The following is a 16,454-nucleotide window of genomic DNA, read 5'->3' on the forward strand; positions in this document are numbered from 1 at the left end:
ACCTGCAGGTACTAAACCTTTTCAAGACATCAACTGTTGTTTAAGACGTTGCACATTGAATAATATTTTTTTTATTTTTTGTAACATTTCATATTAGAAAAATTTGCTCGGTTCTGAGGAACCCATTGAAGTATGTTAAGTGGTTGCAGAAGTTAAATATTTATCAGGTTGTTTTGGCTGTGTTGACAGGAGGGGTTTAACCCTTTTTTTGTGGTGTTCGGGTCTGTGGGACTCATTTCAGTGTTTGCCAAAAGTAAATTGAAGCAAATAATAGCAATTTAAAACGTGAAATTCATTGACTTTGGCTTGTTTTCTGCGAAGAACGTTAAACTCACTCTCTCACCCACTTTCCATAACTGTTTAGTCCTACTTATGGACACCTACATCCTGGGACACTGGGTTCGAGGCACACACGCACACATACACAGAGAGAAAATTCAGTGGCCGGAGAACCTGACGGAAACCCACGGCAACACGGGGAGAGCATGCAAACTCCGCACATACGAGGTCCAAGCCAGGATTCCAACACCACAACTCTAACCAACACGCCACTGGGGTCCAAAACGAATAACATAATGCAAAAATGGAACAGAAAGGGGATAGATTTGTTTCTCTTGCGTTTTGCTCTGACAAAATAAACCTGACATTAGTGAACAAGCCCCATGTGCTACTTCTGCTCGAGCCGTTTGAAAGCCCAAGATGTGCAAATACACGATATAAGAATGTTTTTCATTTGTTCCACTTATTGCACTAGGTCATATTTCAGGCTCCATTTCGCACAATCTGGCTAAAAGCTCTAGAGAGTCTTGTCTAGTCTATAGAAGCTCTAGATGTTATTGCCTCTTCCTTGTTTATATGCTTGTTTCCTTAAAGATGAATGGAATATGGCAGAAGCACCAAGCGAAATCACCAGAGAGCCTGTCAGGGCCGTGTGTGGGTGATGAGAGGAGAAAGCTCTTGATGTGTAGTGTGATGACATCAGCGAGAGGAAATGTTGTAACGGGCCTGCATGCGATCAGCATTACGCTTCATGCGTGGTTCGGTTTGCAGGGCAAAGGATTCTGAGCCAATATGTAAATGGATTTTATGCTTATTATTTTCCCTCTGGGTTATGGAATCAAGTTCGTGCTCATAATTTGCAACCTTAAAATAAATATGATTAGTCCAAGTGGTTTATTGTGAGAAAAAGCATCCTCTTTCATTCAGTACCAACATGCCAATATTGCATGTATTTATGTATTTATCTACATGAAACCAAATTTTAATTTCAACCTGAAATGTACTTCTGTGTTATCTAGTATAAAACACTTCTTTTAGCTGTGAGGTGGTTCCTCCATGAAAAAAAAAAAAAAAAAAACACTACGTCCCCCAGATTCTGAAGAATTTGGCGACTTCGAGCCAACACATTGAACACTTTGTCATGTTCCTCAAAAATTCCTGAACAGCTTTTTTTGTGTGACAGGATGTCTTATCCACTGCCAAAGGCAAATACTGTTGCCAAAAAGGGGTGTTGGTGGTCTGCAACAATCAGCATTGTTATTGATATAACTGCAATAGATTTGGATCCAACTGAGAGGTAAAATGGCTGATGGTCTACATCTACATTAAATAGAGTGTTAGTAGCCTAGGGGTAACACACTCACCTAGGAACCTGAAGACCCAGGTTCAAATCCTACCATTGTGTCCATGAACAAGACACTTAACCCTAAGTTGCTCTGGGGGGGACTGTCCCTGTCACTACTGATTGTAAGTCACTCTGGATAAGGGTGTCTGATAAATGCTGTAAATGTAAATACATGGCATTCACCCAGCACAACTTACAATCAGTAGTTACAGGGACAGTCCCCCTGGAGACACTCTTGCTCAGTGAAACAATGGTAGTTAGTGGGCTTTGAACCTGGGTCAGTTGATTCATGTGTCCAAAATGGTGTGGACATTCTTAAAATATGTGTCAGCATAGTTATAATCCACTTATGCAAGTAAATGACATGCATCAGAAGAATCTGCAGATACATTAGATCCTTTGTCCGCACCACCTCTTTTCACTCTCTGCTTTGACCTACATTATTCGCTGAGATGAGGTCATGTTTGAATGGACAGGTGTGTCCTTCAGCACTTGTTTCAATTTCCCCTGGTTGTAATGAGCGTGACGACCAAGAGAGTCAAGCTGATCCCGGGATCTCCGCACCATTGCTATTCCGTCAAGGGGCCTTCAGTTCTCTTGTGCGTAGGCAGACACTTAATGGATTCTGCAGGGCGCTGTATCAATATTGCAGATCATCCATGTTATACTGAGTCCAAAGCTTTGAGAGAGGGAGAGAAGAAACGTTGCTGGATACAACTTATTCCTCTGCGCAGGGATCCGGCTGTTTTCAGCTTTAAAAATCTGTCAATGTAGCTGAAGCACACGCACATACTCATAAACACGCGTTGTATATATATTCCCATGCAATATATGATGCAATACATGGCATATACCTTATTCTGGGCTGTCTGGTCTTTTTTATTCAGTGTTATTTAAATTGTAGTTTATGAAGAACAGTTTGAAACAACACTGTTCATATCAATTGCACATTTGCCTCATGTCATAAATAAGTCACAATTTGCTATGATCTCAGTTATTAATAATAACCATTAATACCACATGGTTGCATCACATCCAAGACTATATATATATATTTATTCAATTAATTTCTGAAAAATGAGTTTAGTTTGGCTAATAAATATGACAAAGCCTGAAAAAAATCTGAAGTAAAATACTGACCAAATGTTAGTGGTAATCTTCCTTTTTGCTTAGGTGTTTGATTCAGCACTGAAGAAAATGACGCTCTTATGTTCTTTAGCTGTAAAAAACAGATCTAGCCCGTGGCATCTTGCTGTGAGTTATTATTATGTCTGCTGGGATTCATATGGCTCTTGCTGTGTCTTTGTAGTTGCCTGTTTGCTACCCGTCGTCACACAGACATGACAGGCTGATGATGACACTGAACTGACTGCCGCTTACGGAAGACACTCACTACCTGAGAAAAAAATGAATTTGCTCGCTCCCGTTGTCTTAAACGAGGCTGGTACGTTGGGGGAAAGCTCTACTCCTGATGTATGTAGGACAGCCCGGAATTGACTAATTACGCCAATTTTCTCTGCCTTGACATTTCTCCATTTCTCGCAGACCCCAGTTGAATAACTGCCATCCATTTTCAGAATGAAGACATTGTCACTCGCGGTGAAAGTGGCCATGCGGTCCACGGCATGAGTCCATTTACATTTTATATTACATTTTATTCGATTACCGCTTAGCGTCCAGGTCTGTGAGGACGTCGTTCTTCATCTTCTGCAGTCAGAAAACCAATATCCGGGTTTTTATCCAACCAGGCTTCTTAAATACATGACTCAGTCCCATCAGGGGCCTACAATTTCATTAGGCAATTACCTGCACACCCCTACACAGGCTGCTACACTAAAGGGCAGAAGCCAACAAGCCGAGAGCTCCCATTGCATATTGAATTTCCAGGGATGCTCAAGGTCTGTCGTAGCAGAACACCGACTTCCATCTATTCCAGCTTGGCTTTAGAAAGTGAAGTCAAGGAGAATGATGAGAGTTTTCAGTCAATTACCAAACAGTGCCGGTTGTTATCATGTTGCACCCACTCAGGTAAAATAGATGAATTCTTTTTGCTCATCTGTGCATCTGCAGACATGAGTGCGTTGACACTTTAAAAAATTATTTTATGACAGAACCTTTTCTCAGGTGCAGCTGTGGTATACAAAAACAGACACCATTGGCCCCACATTTAGCTGCTTGTGTTTCCATGACAACTAGTGGAAGTATGGAAATGGATTTAGGTTTTACACTTAGGATCGTTTGCAATCTATTTATGCCAAGGCAAAGTCATTCAAATATAAAAAATAAAAAAAAATTAATTCCCAGAGCGTGCATACACTTACTCAGAAATGCATTCAAAATGGCACTACCAGCAAGTAGACAGACTTTGAGCATATAACTATGGTAACACATAGGTTTATAGTGATAACTATAACTTTATGTGTTATTACTACTATGTAACCTAAAGCAACTGATCTGGGATCTTCAGGTTTATGGGGAGGTTGCGTTGAACCCTGCATTAATGAGGATGTTATCTTTGACGTCATACCTACCACAAACACCCCTTCAGGATGACATTATTCCCTGATGTCAGAGGATTATACAAAGGAAGATTCTTTTGTTTTATCCACTAATGGCAGAACTGCAATCTAATGGGTGTTTAAAGCTGAACCTGCTGCTGAGGTCCCTGAGTTGAGGGGAGGCGAGCCTGGAAACTGCCGATTTTCTGCATCCAGCCGTAATAACAATATTTCAGACAGACAAGTTAAACGATGAAATGTCTGAGACGTATTTATATGAACAGTGCAAAGCACAGCTGAACACTTTTATTCCGCATACTCTGTAGACACTGGGCAAATATTTTATGGCTCATATCAAACTGTGGACCATATCATGCACACCAGACCCATAACCATTTGAGATATGGACCCAACAAATGTGGCTTTGCTCATCAATATAAAAAAGGGACATCTAACCAGAACATTATATACTCTTATTGGTATTAACTACCTTTCACAGCAAGAGCATTGTCATTTTATGATTATGATTATTTTTTAAAATGTAAATAAAAATAGTTTTCATGAACAGTAAATGTTTTCATGTCCATAAACTGCAGTTTAAAATATTGTCATGTCAAATGCAAATCCATTTTTGTCAGTAAAGTTTTTTCAAACATGAACAATCGTGTACATTGTTTTTTGCTATGGTGATGGACAGTTGACAAATGAGATTACACAGTCCCCACAGACTATGATGTTTGCTGATGACATTGTGGGTAGGGTGAGTAGGGTGTAGGGTGGAGCTGAAAGAGACCCTGCAGAGGTGGAAACATGCTCTAGATTGGATATGAATGAAGGCCAGTAGGGCTCAGACATCTTTTGCCACGCAGGATGTGTCCCCGGAAGGACCGCCCCCAACACCCTCAAAACAAATATACATGATTAATAACAAAAAAGCACCATATTGCTTGCATTGCCCCAAAATGTTAAAACGTATGCACACATATAAAACAAACTAAACTGTTTATTGTTTTATTCTAATAAGCCAATGCAATTAATAAATTACACCAATAAAGTGCACAGGGTGTTGGCGTGCTATTACCCTGGGAGAGGACAGTGGTCCCTAAGTGGTGTAATTAGACAATGACAGAGTTGGACAGTGGACAAGGCCAGCCGGAATGTGTGTGTGTTGTTTGGAACCCCTGCAACCTCAGCGGTGACAGTATCCCAAGAGAACAACCATGGGCTCAGAGTGCACTGGAATAGTATAATTGATGTGCTGGTGTCCTGAGCAGAGCCAAAACATAAAGAGCTGGTTATGACTGAGGTCTTCATTGGACCACTCCACCTGCCTACAGGATTATGGATGATATTTCGAGGTGACGTTTCAAGGCACACAGAACTGTAGTCTTTTATTGTGTTATTGGAGAGGGCAAATGCTTGTGGCAAAAGCAAGAAAAATAACTTTACTAATTTATACATGCATACTGTATGACATTCTAAACCGGTTGTGTTTTACTGCTTGGGTACAGTGAGTTTAATAATGGGGGTTAGATAAGTGAAGTGATTGTCAATGTGAAACACTGCAGCACAGCACACAGAGCACACAACAAAATATGTCCTCTGCTTTTAACCCATCACCTCTGTGGCAGCTTGGTAGATCGGGATTTGATTTCTTAACCGCTAGTCCTGTGTATTTATGCTGCCTCCTTGTGTATTAGTCCTATTCAGGTCATTAAAGTGTTTCCATGGTCCTGTCTAATTTGCTATTGTTATTAGTTAATCGCCCGACCTGTGAAAGTCAAGTGTATGCGTCCTCGTCCTGCCTGCACCGACCATCCTGATGTTCTTGGTCCCATTGTGTTTGGATTAATCTGGGAATTTAATTATCAAACCTGACTTGACAACTATACACCACTAATGTCTTCTCATGACACTCCCTATTTCTTACCTTTGACTGGCCAAAAAAATCCACAAGAACACTGCTAGCTCTCCCATCCATCGCCTTCTTCTAATCCATCCTAACAGTAGCCACATGTAGCTCGTTTATTAATAATCACTCCAATAGAGACAAAATTAATACAGTTGGCCCTTCAAGGTGCTGCAGTGTGGGCAAAGGCAGTAGAAACCCAAGTTACTTTCCAGCACTCATTGGGAAGGTTGAACAGATGAGCTAGATGAGCTCATCCATTGAAAGCTGTGCATCTTGGCTGAATAGTTCCATCTGGAGGTCTGTTTGTAACCCCCTCTGGGTGGAAGTCTGGAGTACCACCCACTGTCCACAGTCCAGAAGGTACAGAGCTGCAGCAGCCTCTCACCTCCTTCCTGGCTGTCTGATCAATCCTAGTCAGAACTGTAGACCGAGGTCCAGACAATCTGTTGGGTACCAAGATTTTCAGACTTGTTAATGAGAACTGATGTCTGACTCAAAGTTTTGCATCACTGTGGTGAGAACAGTCATGATGCATGTGGGAATCAGAGTGTATATGAGAGTGTGAGAATGAAGTTCAGTTAGTAGAATATCACATGTTCAAATCCCACTTACCACCATTGTGTCCCTAAGTTGCTCCAGGGGGACAGTCCCTGGTTGTAATTACTCTTGATGAGGATGTCTGATAAATGTCATAAATGTAAATGTGTGGGACATGTATACAAACGTGTAGATGGTGAGTGTGGGTCTGCAATGTGCATCAATTTATGTGTTAATTTTTTCCCATTCAGATGCACCTCACAGAAAAGAGAATGTCATGACCACCGCTGGACAGCGATGAGCTGTGGACAACGAGCACTCAATGGTCATTTCGCCACATGCTCAACAGAAACCTGCGACGTGCACCACTGTGCAGACTCTAATAACCTTGTTTGCATTCATGCCATGCTGTATGTCTTCCATTTCAGAAGTCCCTTTTTTTAGCGTGATGAACTCATCAAAGCGACACCCCCACCCCTCTTGTGACCCCATACTCTGTAGCTGCTGAGCTTTTGTCATGTATTACAATTACAATGGACTCAGTGAAAGAGGAATTTTATTCAGCACCTGCATATCTATTTTCTGAGAATTTGAATGTGGATGGAGTATACTAAAGTATATAATGTAGAGGATATATGGTACAGAAATGAAAAGAATACACAACAGGTAACAGTTTATGTACATATACAGTCATACATGATAGCAGAATTTAGAGAGCCAGTACAGGACAGAATACCATGGATTGATCATTTTCAGACCTGACGCAGTCAAGTGGTAACAGGATAATCTAAAGCAGTAGGACACTGCATTCTAGTAATGACCATGAGACAATTTTTTCATATATAAGGGCAGAATTCAGCAAAGCAGGCTAAAAAAAACACCACTGTGTTTCATGGCTGCAATGTTCCAATATGTTATATTACAATCATATAAGGAATTATATTATTAGGAAAAAAATAGCATGTGAACAACATTAACAACAACAATTAACAATGTTCATGTTACACTTTGCATGTCAGTCTAGGCTGGCTTAATTGAACCATTTCAGTGAATGAATAAAAAATAGGACTGTTCAGTTTAAATGCAATAATTGTATTCTAATCTATTATATGAAATCTTTTCTCTGGTCCCTAGTTAGGCAAGACTGGAGGCTGGCCAATTCAAATGTCCTTTGATTTTTCTGCTTTGTCCTACTATGTGGCCTATGGATGAATAATATATACTGAGATATGGTGAACACTCTTGGACTGAAGTTACATTAAGGTACCCTGATAAATAAGCAAATATACCAAAATAAAATTCAGACATAATGTCGCAGCGTAACTGTAAAAATCTGTGCATAATTGTTCACTAAATTAATTTTGTGCTTCACTGCGGCTCCCTACATCTTCCGGCTATTTCTGTTAATGTAAGATTAAAAACCCTCTTTATTGGCTTCCCTTTGTGTGAACTATTTGCTACCTTAGCACCACAATCCCCCCTGCAGTCAAGTGTGAACATTAAACTGAATGTGGAGGTGGAGTCATAATATGTGGGGAGGGGGAGAGAGAGAGAGACCGAGAGCGAGGCAGGGAGGGAGAGCAGCAGAATGACAATGTGAGAGAAGAGAAAATCGAGGCAAGTAGACCTGCAGCATGCACTGCGTTTTTGTCGGGAATCTGGCACCACCATTGCTATGAACCTGGTTGGTGGACAGACAGACATCAGACTTCGAACATCCTGGTAAGAGAAAACAATCTGTGCTTCACAGTGATGCTTCATCTCCATCTTTCTTGATACACCTCTACACAGCTTTAAACATTTGGACAGGTATGGAGCTATGAATATTTCATTGCTTGTGTAAAGCTGTTTGTGCATTACAGGAAGAGGATATAAAGAATGTTAATGACTCCAGGCAAATTTTCTGGTCCTGTTTGTATCAGTTTATGGATGGCTACTACACAATTGGCAATTTCACAAGGTTCTGGTGAAGCCCTCCAACTTCCATAGCACTAAAGAAAGCCATTAATCAGTCACGATAAGTGTGTAGTTGATCTCGTTTCAGAGCGAGCAGTCAGACCAGCGGTCTCTTGCACTCCCCGGCAGACAGCTGACACGGTAAACTGTATCCTGACAGCCTGTTCGTCGCAAGCTGCCACCACACACTGTCTACTTTGAGTGTGGAAACACAAAACAGCCCCTAAATATGTTTACGGTAGGGGTTTGAAAATGTAAATAAATTAGGAAAAGGCATTTTTCATTATAATGAAATGTGTATATTTAATGAGTAACAAAGGCTGGAATTTTTTGTGATGTAATAATTCATTTTTTAAAGCAAACATCAATCCTGTGCCCAACCTCATAAACTCATTTGACCCCGTGGGTTTCCTCCGGCAATTAGAAATAATGAACATCAAAGCATGGCAGCCAGCACATTAAATATTAAAGTTGGAATGCCTTTAACATTGGTAGTCGAACACCGCCGACGCTATTTTCCATCCATATCCATGTGAATCAGCCCTCTTGCATGCACATCACTTCTTAAATCCATTAATTTAAACATGCAGCTTTACTCCTGCGAGGCTGGCCGAAAATAGAGAAACTCTGAGAATTTGTTTCATTCAGCGTGATCAATATAACACATGGATATGACCAAATATTATTTATCGAATGGATTGATGAAGCACATCTAGGATGGTAAACAAAGCGTGACTGGTCCTACTGAACAGATATTGGAGTGTGATGGACTGTATTGAAGTATTTCTGTACTGAAGTCTCCTCCGGCATCAGCTCGTCGTTTGTACTTTGGTTTTAGTTTGTGTGACTTCTGAAAAAAAAAAATTTTTAATTAACACTCATGCTTACTCCAGAGCCAATGTCTCTGTAGAATGGAGCACAGAGGCTTTCAATGTCAGGTTGAGAACCCGAAGAGTCCCGGATCAGTCTTTTTGGGTTTAAATCTGCCTGGAGGCGGCATACAAACAACCAAGATAGTCCTTGTTTCTGGTTAAATGATACTGGTACAAACAAATCCATATTACAGTGTAAATCCTCCGAGAGGTGGTTTGAGCCACTATGTATCTGACAGCTCTGTGATGCACGGGAACCCACGATCATAACCTCCTCTCCTGCATCGCGGCTTTCTTTGTCCTTCTCCTTCTCGCTCTCCTGCGCCGAGCTAGAACGTTTTGACACATATGTCTAAGCTTCATCTTTGCTCGACTTTCTGTTCAAGTTGCTGTCACAGTTTTCTTGAAATGATGGTGGTTTATTAGGCAGGAAGGAACGTCAGTGACTGCAGAGTTACATTGTCTGTTGAGCCCCACTTAACTTATGCAAGACCATACGGCAATATATGGTGCACGTAGCTTGGCATATCCGTCAACCTTTTATCAAAAACGATACTGCATTCTAGCATCCATTCCGTAAACAAATCCATGAAAAAGGTCCATATGTTTATTTTGCAGAATAATTGGTACCTGACAAGAAGAAAACAACTATTTCTCAACCACACACGTCCCGTGCATCATTCTAGACAAGCCGGTATGGAATCATGTTGTCTTTTCTACTCCATTGTATATTTTCTTATAATATTTCAGAAAGTGTAATTGCATGTAATCAGATCTATGAATAAATATGTTACTCACAAATAATTTTAATTTCTATTAGACCAGTATTTAGCCCTATTTTGATATTTTTTATGATAACTTGTTCTGATGGATTCTCGCTAAAACATGAAAGGGATCTGCCACCCTTAGATTTTAAGGTGTTTTTTTTTTTTTTAGCTGCCTTTCAATCACTGAGCGCATTCACTGGAAACACGACCTAGTGAGTCATAATTATGGCAATTACAGCTGACCTTGTTTTTTTTTTGTTTTATTACTAAAGCTTTCATTAATAAACAAATATTTTTGTACAGTTCTTGTCTTTCAGTTTGGAAATTCAGGAATACTGTGTTTAATTCTACTTTTAAATTACTAATTTTATGTCAGAACACCAAAGACAAGATCAAAAGCAAAAAAACTCAAATGTGAACCAAATTGAGGTAATTATGGCTGCAAATCACATCCACTCTCCTGTGCAGGGTCTTCAGCTAGGAATAATGTCGGATCACGAGGATCTGGGAAAAACGATGCACTGGAATGCATCCGAGAACCACCAGCTGAACCCAGCCAGCGTCATTGTGTCAGTGGTCTTCTCCCTCATATTCTTGGTGGGAACCATTGGGAACAGCCTTGTCCTGGCAGTCCTGCTCCGGAGTGGACAGCTTGGGTACAACACCACCAACCTCTTCATTCTAAACCTCAGTGTAGCCGACTTTTTTTTCATCATCTTCTGTGTGCCTTTCCAAGCCACCATTTACTCCCTTGAGGGCTGGGTGTTCGGCTCCTTCATGTGCAAAGTTGTGCACTTTTTCATCAACCTCACCATGTATGCCAGCAGCTTCACTCTGGCCGCTGTGTCTGTTGACAGGTATGACAAAGCAAACAGTGACACTTAGAGGCAATGAGAAAACAAATCCAGCAATGAATTGAGCTTTTTGCAGAATACCTAGACAACACGACTTTACAGATTTGGGCGAACCGGAAGCCATGATCAAATTTTTGGTCTTAAAGCTAGATTATGACTTAGAGACCCATGCAAGAAGACCTATTCATATGTTTCTAACTAAGCATCTAACTAAGCCGACCACTTTTTCAGCACAGCAGAAACCAATTATTCTAAACAAGGACACTTTAAAACAGTTGTCGAATCAATTGACATTCGCCCACATCCAGGCGCTGGTATTTCAACCAGTACATCAATGACATTTGCTGCTCTAACAAGCAATAATACATATAAAGTTGTTTTCGGGTCAATAGGTTCTGAGCAGGGTGGACTACAGAGGCTGTAAATTGTGCCCACACACCATTATGAAATGACCTGGAATCAGAGAAGCAATACTACTGAACTTTGATGTTGTTGTTTAACATTAATGAACAGATGCATTAATTCATCCTGCCAAGCGGAAAAAGGTTATTCTTTTTCTGAAATTTTAACTGAACTCATTCTGGTCATGTAAAAACGCACCATTATACCTAGTTGAGTAAAAGACCCAGTTATTGTGAAATCCTAATTGTACAAAGGCCGCGTAATGAATCGACCAATATGGGTGCACTTAATATGTTTATTCCAATTATAAATCTGAAATTTAAAGTCCTCTTGGTGTTGCAGGTATTTGGCAATCCGTTACCCGTTGCGTTCCAGAGAGCTGCGGACACCATGGAATGCTGTGGTTGCCATGGTAGTCATCTGGGGTCTCTCTCTGATCTTTGCTGGACCCTACTTAAGTTATTACGATCTCATTAATTTTGACAACAGCAACGTGTGCATCCCAGGGTGGGAAGAGCACAACCGCAAGGTCCTGGATACCTGCACCTTTGTTTTTGGCTACGTGATCCCTGTGCTAATCGTTAGCCTGTCTTATACGAGGACTATCAAATATCTATGGACGGCCGTGGATCCCCTGGATGGGATGTCTGAATCCAAGAGAGCCAAGCGCAAAGTAACCAAGATGATCATCATTGTCACCGTGCTCTTCTGCATATGCTGGCTGCCCTACCATGTGGTCATCCTGTGCTACTTGTATGGAGACTTCCCCTTCAACCAGACCACCTATGCCTTCAGGCTGCTCTCACACTGCATGGCCTACGCTAACTCCTGCCTCAACCCCATCGTCTATGCTCTTGTGTCCAAGCACTTCAGAAAGGGTTTTAAAAAGGTTTTCAGCTGCATACTGAGCAAGAACAGAAGGAATAAAGTGCATGTTGTCCACGTGGCCAACACGGTGCCTGGTTTTGAGGCTGGATCAACTGAAGTGTCACAAATGAATGAGGAGAACCGGCAGAATGATCGTGAAATGGACAACAGGCCTCTCACCGCAACTCAAAATGCCACAATGAGAAAAACACTACCTTTTCAATGTCAGTCATGAGAAGCCAGCGGTAGATGGCATTGTTCGGAGTGCCTTAATCTTACCTGATGGAGAAAATGTCTAAATGCCATGCCCTCAAAAAAAAAGAACTGTTCCATAATTCTACACAAATGTATGTAAACAATTGATTTTTATCTTTATATCAGCAGTGCTAAGATGAGCACAAACAAAGTAAACCAAAAGCGCTTGGGGAATGCTTGCTAAAATTTTCAGCATGTTTAATTACAGCATTCAGTAAATGGTTAGCCAACATAAAGCTTGTTTTAACACTGGTCATACCAGCGAAGGCCAAACAACCAGCTAAGATCAGCTAAAACCACTGTATACCTACGAAAAAGACAGTAGCTATAACAGTAATCTGTTTTAGCTGGGCAGCTTAACAATACCAACCATGCACCAACCAACATTATGCTGTTGTTTCAACATTATAAGGCACAAACGAGGAAGAGTTTATAAGATAGCTAAAAGTAAAGCGAGGTCTGATTTTTTTTATGTCAACTGGTAAAGTTGAAGGGCATTGGGTTTAAGATTTCACATAGATTAGATTGTTATACCAGATTTAGTCATCTTTACATCCACTTTTTAATGAAATTCAAATAAATCATTGACAGTGACTACATAAATCGCTGATCTGTTGCAGAGTTATGGTGTAAAAATGTGGAGCAAGGAAACACATCAACTGATGGTAAAATTGTATTTTTTTAAGTACTGACATGTTGTATAGATGAAAATAATAATAATATTACTTTATTGCACAAACCTTATCCTAACTATATGCTCTTTGTGTACCGGGCTCTCTCAAGACTGCCTTGTACCATTTTTTCCACAACCCTGTCAGGTTGCCCGTTTTTATAAAAAATACCACTTCTACATTTGTGGAAATTTCACAGAAATTTTGTGCAAGTTGTGATTGCGACTTCTAAACTGGGAAATAGAAACTTACAACATGCACTTATATGACAATGTGGAATAACTGTAAGACACAAACAAGAAAGAACTGGCAAGCTAGCTGTGTTAGCTATAACACATAATGAATAAAACAATCATTTTTCAATTCCCACGTGTAAATTCATGATTCTCAACCCTAAAAGAAAGATGTTACATTCAAACATGAACAAGGATTCACATAGTTTAGCTGGTCGTACCAGCTAAGACCAACTACTCCTGGCTTAGAAGGTGTATTTGACAAACAAATTCAATAGATTATTGACATTGAAAATGTACCTTGCTGCTTTGTCATGGTAACTAAATCATGAATGTTAACATAACTACACATAGCAGTAGCTGCCTAGCTTGTACTATGGTATAATTTTTCCAAACGCATCATAATTTTTGTTTATTGGAAAAATGTTAATAATTCTGATTTAGTACCTGCCCTTAACAAGCAAAGAACAAGGTAGGCTTAACCTGCTCTTCCTTGTTCTTTCCTTGTTGTGATGACGTGGGAAGATGTTTTCTGAAAAAATTGATGTTACCCAACATTCCCTGTTTCCATCCATTTTGCCAGTAATAAAACTTTTATTATGGCATATTTTTAACACATGAAACTGTAATGTGAAAATATATATATTCTTTGCATGTATTGTGATTACTGCTCTGCTGTGTTTTGTTCAATGTACCATAACTGAATGCACTTTACCAATCTGTATTGTAGCCTTTGTAAATCATATTCCAAGCTGAGAGTTTTGATACCTACCTTAATGCCCTCTGTGAATGTATTTATGTTGGTTCAAATTCTGTATCACTCCTTAGTGCTTGTGTTTCTTTATTTATGCACTTTCATGGTAACTCTGCATCTTTCTGCTATTTACATTTACAGCATTTGGCAGACGCCCTTATCCAGAGTTACATGAGTGCTTTAAATATTCATCACTGAAAATCATTGTTTGGTTCACTAAGACCCGATCAGTAGATAATGTAGATAACAAAGAGATTGAAGTGCAGGGTGAGGAGTGATGAGAGAACTGAGGTGGATGATGAGAGATCTAGGAGGGTGCTGACCCTTCCTTGGCTTTACAGGCAAACATCAGCCAGTGGAGGGATTGCAGCAGTGAAGTAGTGTGGGAGAATTTGGGGAAACGTTGAAAGGCTAGATCAGTTGAAGAAGTCAAGTAGTGCTAAGAGGAAGACCAACCAGGAGTGAGTTACAGTAGTCCAGTACAGAGATGACCACATATTAGAAATGGATGAATCCTCCTAATGTTGTATAGAAAGAATCAACATGAACGAGAGACATTGGAAATAGGAGAGAGTATAGTCCCATGTTTACCCCTAAGATTGCATGCAGTGGTTGAAGGAGACATTTAAGAATTTTAAGATCAGACAGGCAAACAGAGATTTTGGTGGACACATTAACATCTAATGGCAGAAAAGGACAGAAGAGTTTGGTCACATCTGCATAGCAGTTATAATATTAATCCATGGGAAGATTTGACCTCACCATGAGATTTGGTGTAAAGAGAGAACAGGAGAGGGCCAAGTACTGAGCCATGAGGGACACCAGTCGAGAGCTTGAGAGGTGCAGATGTAGTCCCTTTCCATGTGACCTGGTAATATCTATCTTTCAGATAGAAAACCATCCACTGCCATGTCGAGCCACCAATTCCCAGACTTCTCAGGAGTCTTGTGATTGACTGTGTCAAATGCTGATGACAGTTTTGCTGATCTGGCAGCATGTACTTTCAGTTTTGAAACCAGACTGAGGTGGGTCATGAAGGTTGTTCTGGTCAAGGTAGATAGAGAGCTGATTATAGATGCTACATTCTAGGATTTTTGAAGGAAAAGGTAGGAGAGAGACTGGAAATATCAGAGGAATTGGCAGTACATTTCTTAAGATTTGGTATGCTTCTATCCTTTTTGAAGGCTTTTGGGACAAGACCAGATGTTATGAACTTATTAACAATGTGATGAAAGGGAAGAGGTCATGAGCGATTGAAGCATTGAAGAGGGAATTGGATCCAGTGAAGAGGTGGTTGGGTTGGATGAAGTGAAGAGTTGTAGTATCTCATCTGATGTTGGGGTCGAGAAGTGAGCCAATGAGAAGGATGGGGAATCCTGGGTATTAACTACAGGTGGTGCTATTCTGTGTTATTTCTGTGATATTCTGTGATATTCTATGCTATTTCTGTGCTGTTGCTCTTAATGCCTTAACCCTCTCTTTTCAGGTCTTCACATATCCTAATTATAAAAAAATAAAATGGCCATCAGTGTTATCCTTCTGGGTAATGTAATGGGCATTGGTTGTATTTAAATACTTTTTTTAATAAGACAGAGGCGATTTTTTCCATGCAATGTCTCTCAACATAAAGAACCAGCAAAGATGGAGGCCAGTTGGCTTATTATTCCAATGAAAAATACAGACATGCACACAACTGATGAGACCAGCAAAACAAACCCCTGCTTACACCTTAACGGGAATGAATTCATTTGTAATGCGCATTTTTAAGGCATGTAGATCAGCAGGTTTTCAAAGTGTGTCATAAAATTATTTTCAAATCACATTGCATTGGTTTTACTGTCCATTGTCACAATCCACTTGGAACTTGTGTATTCAGGTGACTGTTTAATTTATTTTCAAAAGAAAGAAAAAAATGACTATGTTTTTCCTTTTAAAGTGAATTTTAAGACCAAGCGATACACCGAAGCACAACAAGAAAAACCCAACGAAATCACAGTAACCCTGATATGTGACTATCCAGCTCAACACTTGTTCCTTTATGCTCTTTCATCTACAGAAGAATTTTTTTTTTTAAATCCCACTTACTATCTCTTGAGCAAAATGCATTTGATGCTTCTGTTATGTTTTAAGGTTTTATGACAAACAGGAAGTAGGTGGCTCAAGTGGAGGCTTATTTGATGATAATAAACGTGATCAGTCAGGGCCCATCTAACTTTTTTATTATTATCTTCCATAAATATTGAATTATGTAA

At 40.0% G+C, this 16,454-nt stretch overlaps 1 protein-coding gene across 4 annotated transcripts; it reads left to right on the forward strand.

Moving 5' to 3' along the window:
- Positions 1 to 8,149: 8,149 nt before the first annotated feature.
- Positions 8,150 to 16,208, forward strand: LOC114794170 (galanin receptor type 2-like). Of its 4 annotated transcripts, none has more exons than XM_028986552.1 (5): positions 8,150 to 8,380; positions 10,018 to 10,093; positions 10,336 to 10,378; positions 10,635 to 11,023; positions 11,765 to 16,208. In XM_028986552.1, the coding sequence occupies exons 4-5, from the start codon at positions 10,653 to 10,655 to the stop codon at positions 12,522 to 12,524; spliced, it is 1,131 nt and encodes a 376-aa protein (XP_028842385.1). In that variant the 5' UTR covers positions 8,150 to 8,380; positions 10,018 to 10,093; positions 10,336 to 10,378; positions 10,635 to 10,652; the 3' UTR covers positions 12,525 to 16,208. The 4 variants fall into 4 exon arrangements, with proteins under 4 accessions (XP_028842385.1, XP_028842383.1, XP_028842384.1 ...); XM_028986550.1 differs by having other exon boundaries at positions 8,150 to 8,293; XM_028986551.1 differs by lacking the exon at positions 10,336 to 10,378.
- Positions 16,209 to 16,454: the final 246 nt, after the last annotated feature.

This window comes from Denticeps clupeoides, chromosome 7, assembly GCF_900700375.1.
Source record: "Denticeps clupeoides chromosome 7, fDenClu1.1, whole genome shotgun sequence".
NCBI lineage: Eukaryota > Metazoa > Chordata > Actinopteri > Clupeiformes > Denticipitidae > Denticeps > Denticeps clupeoides.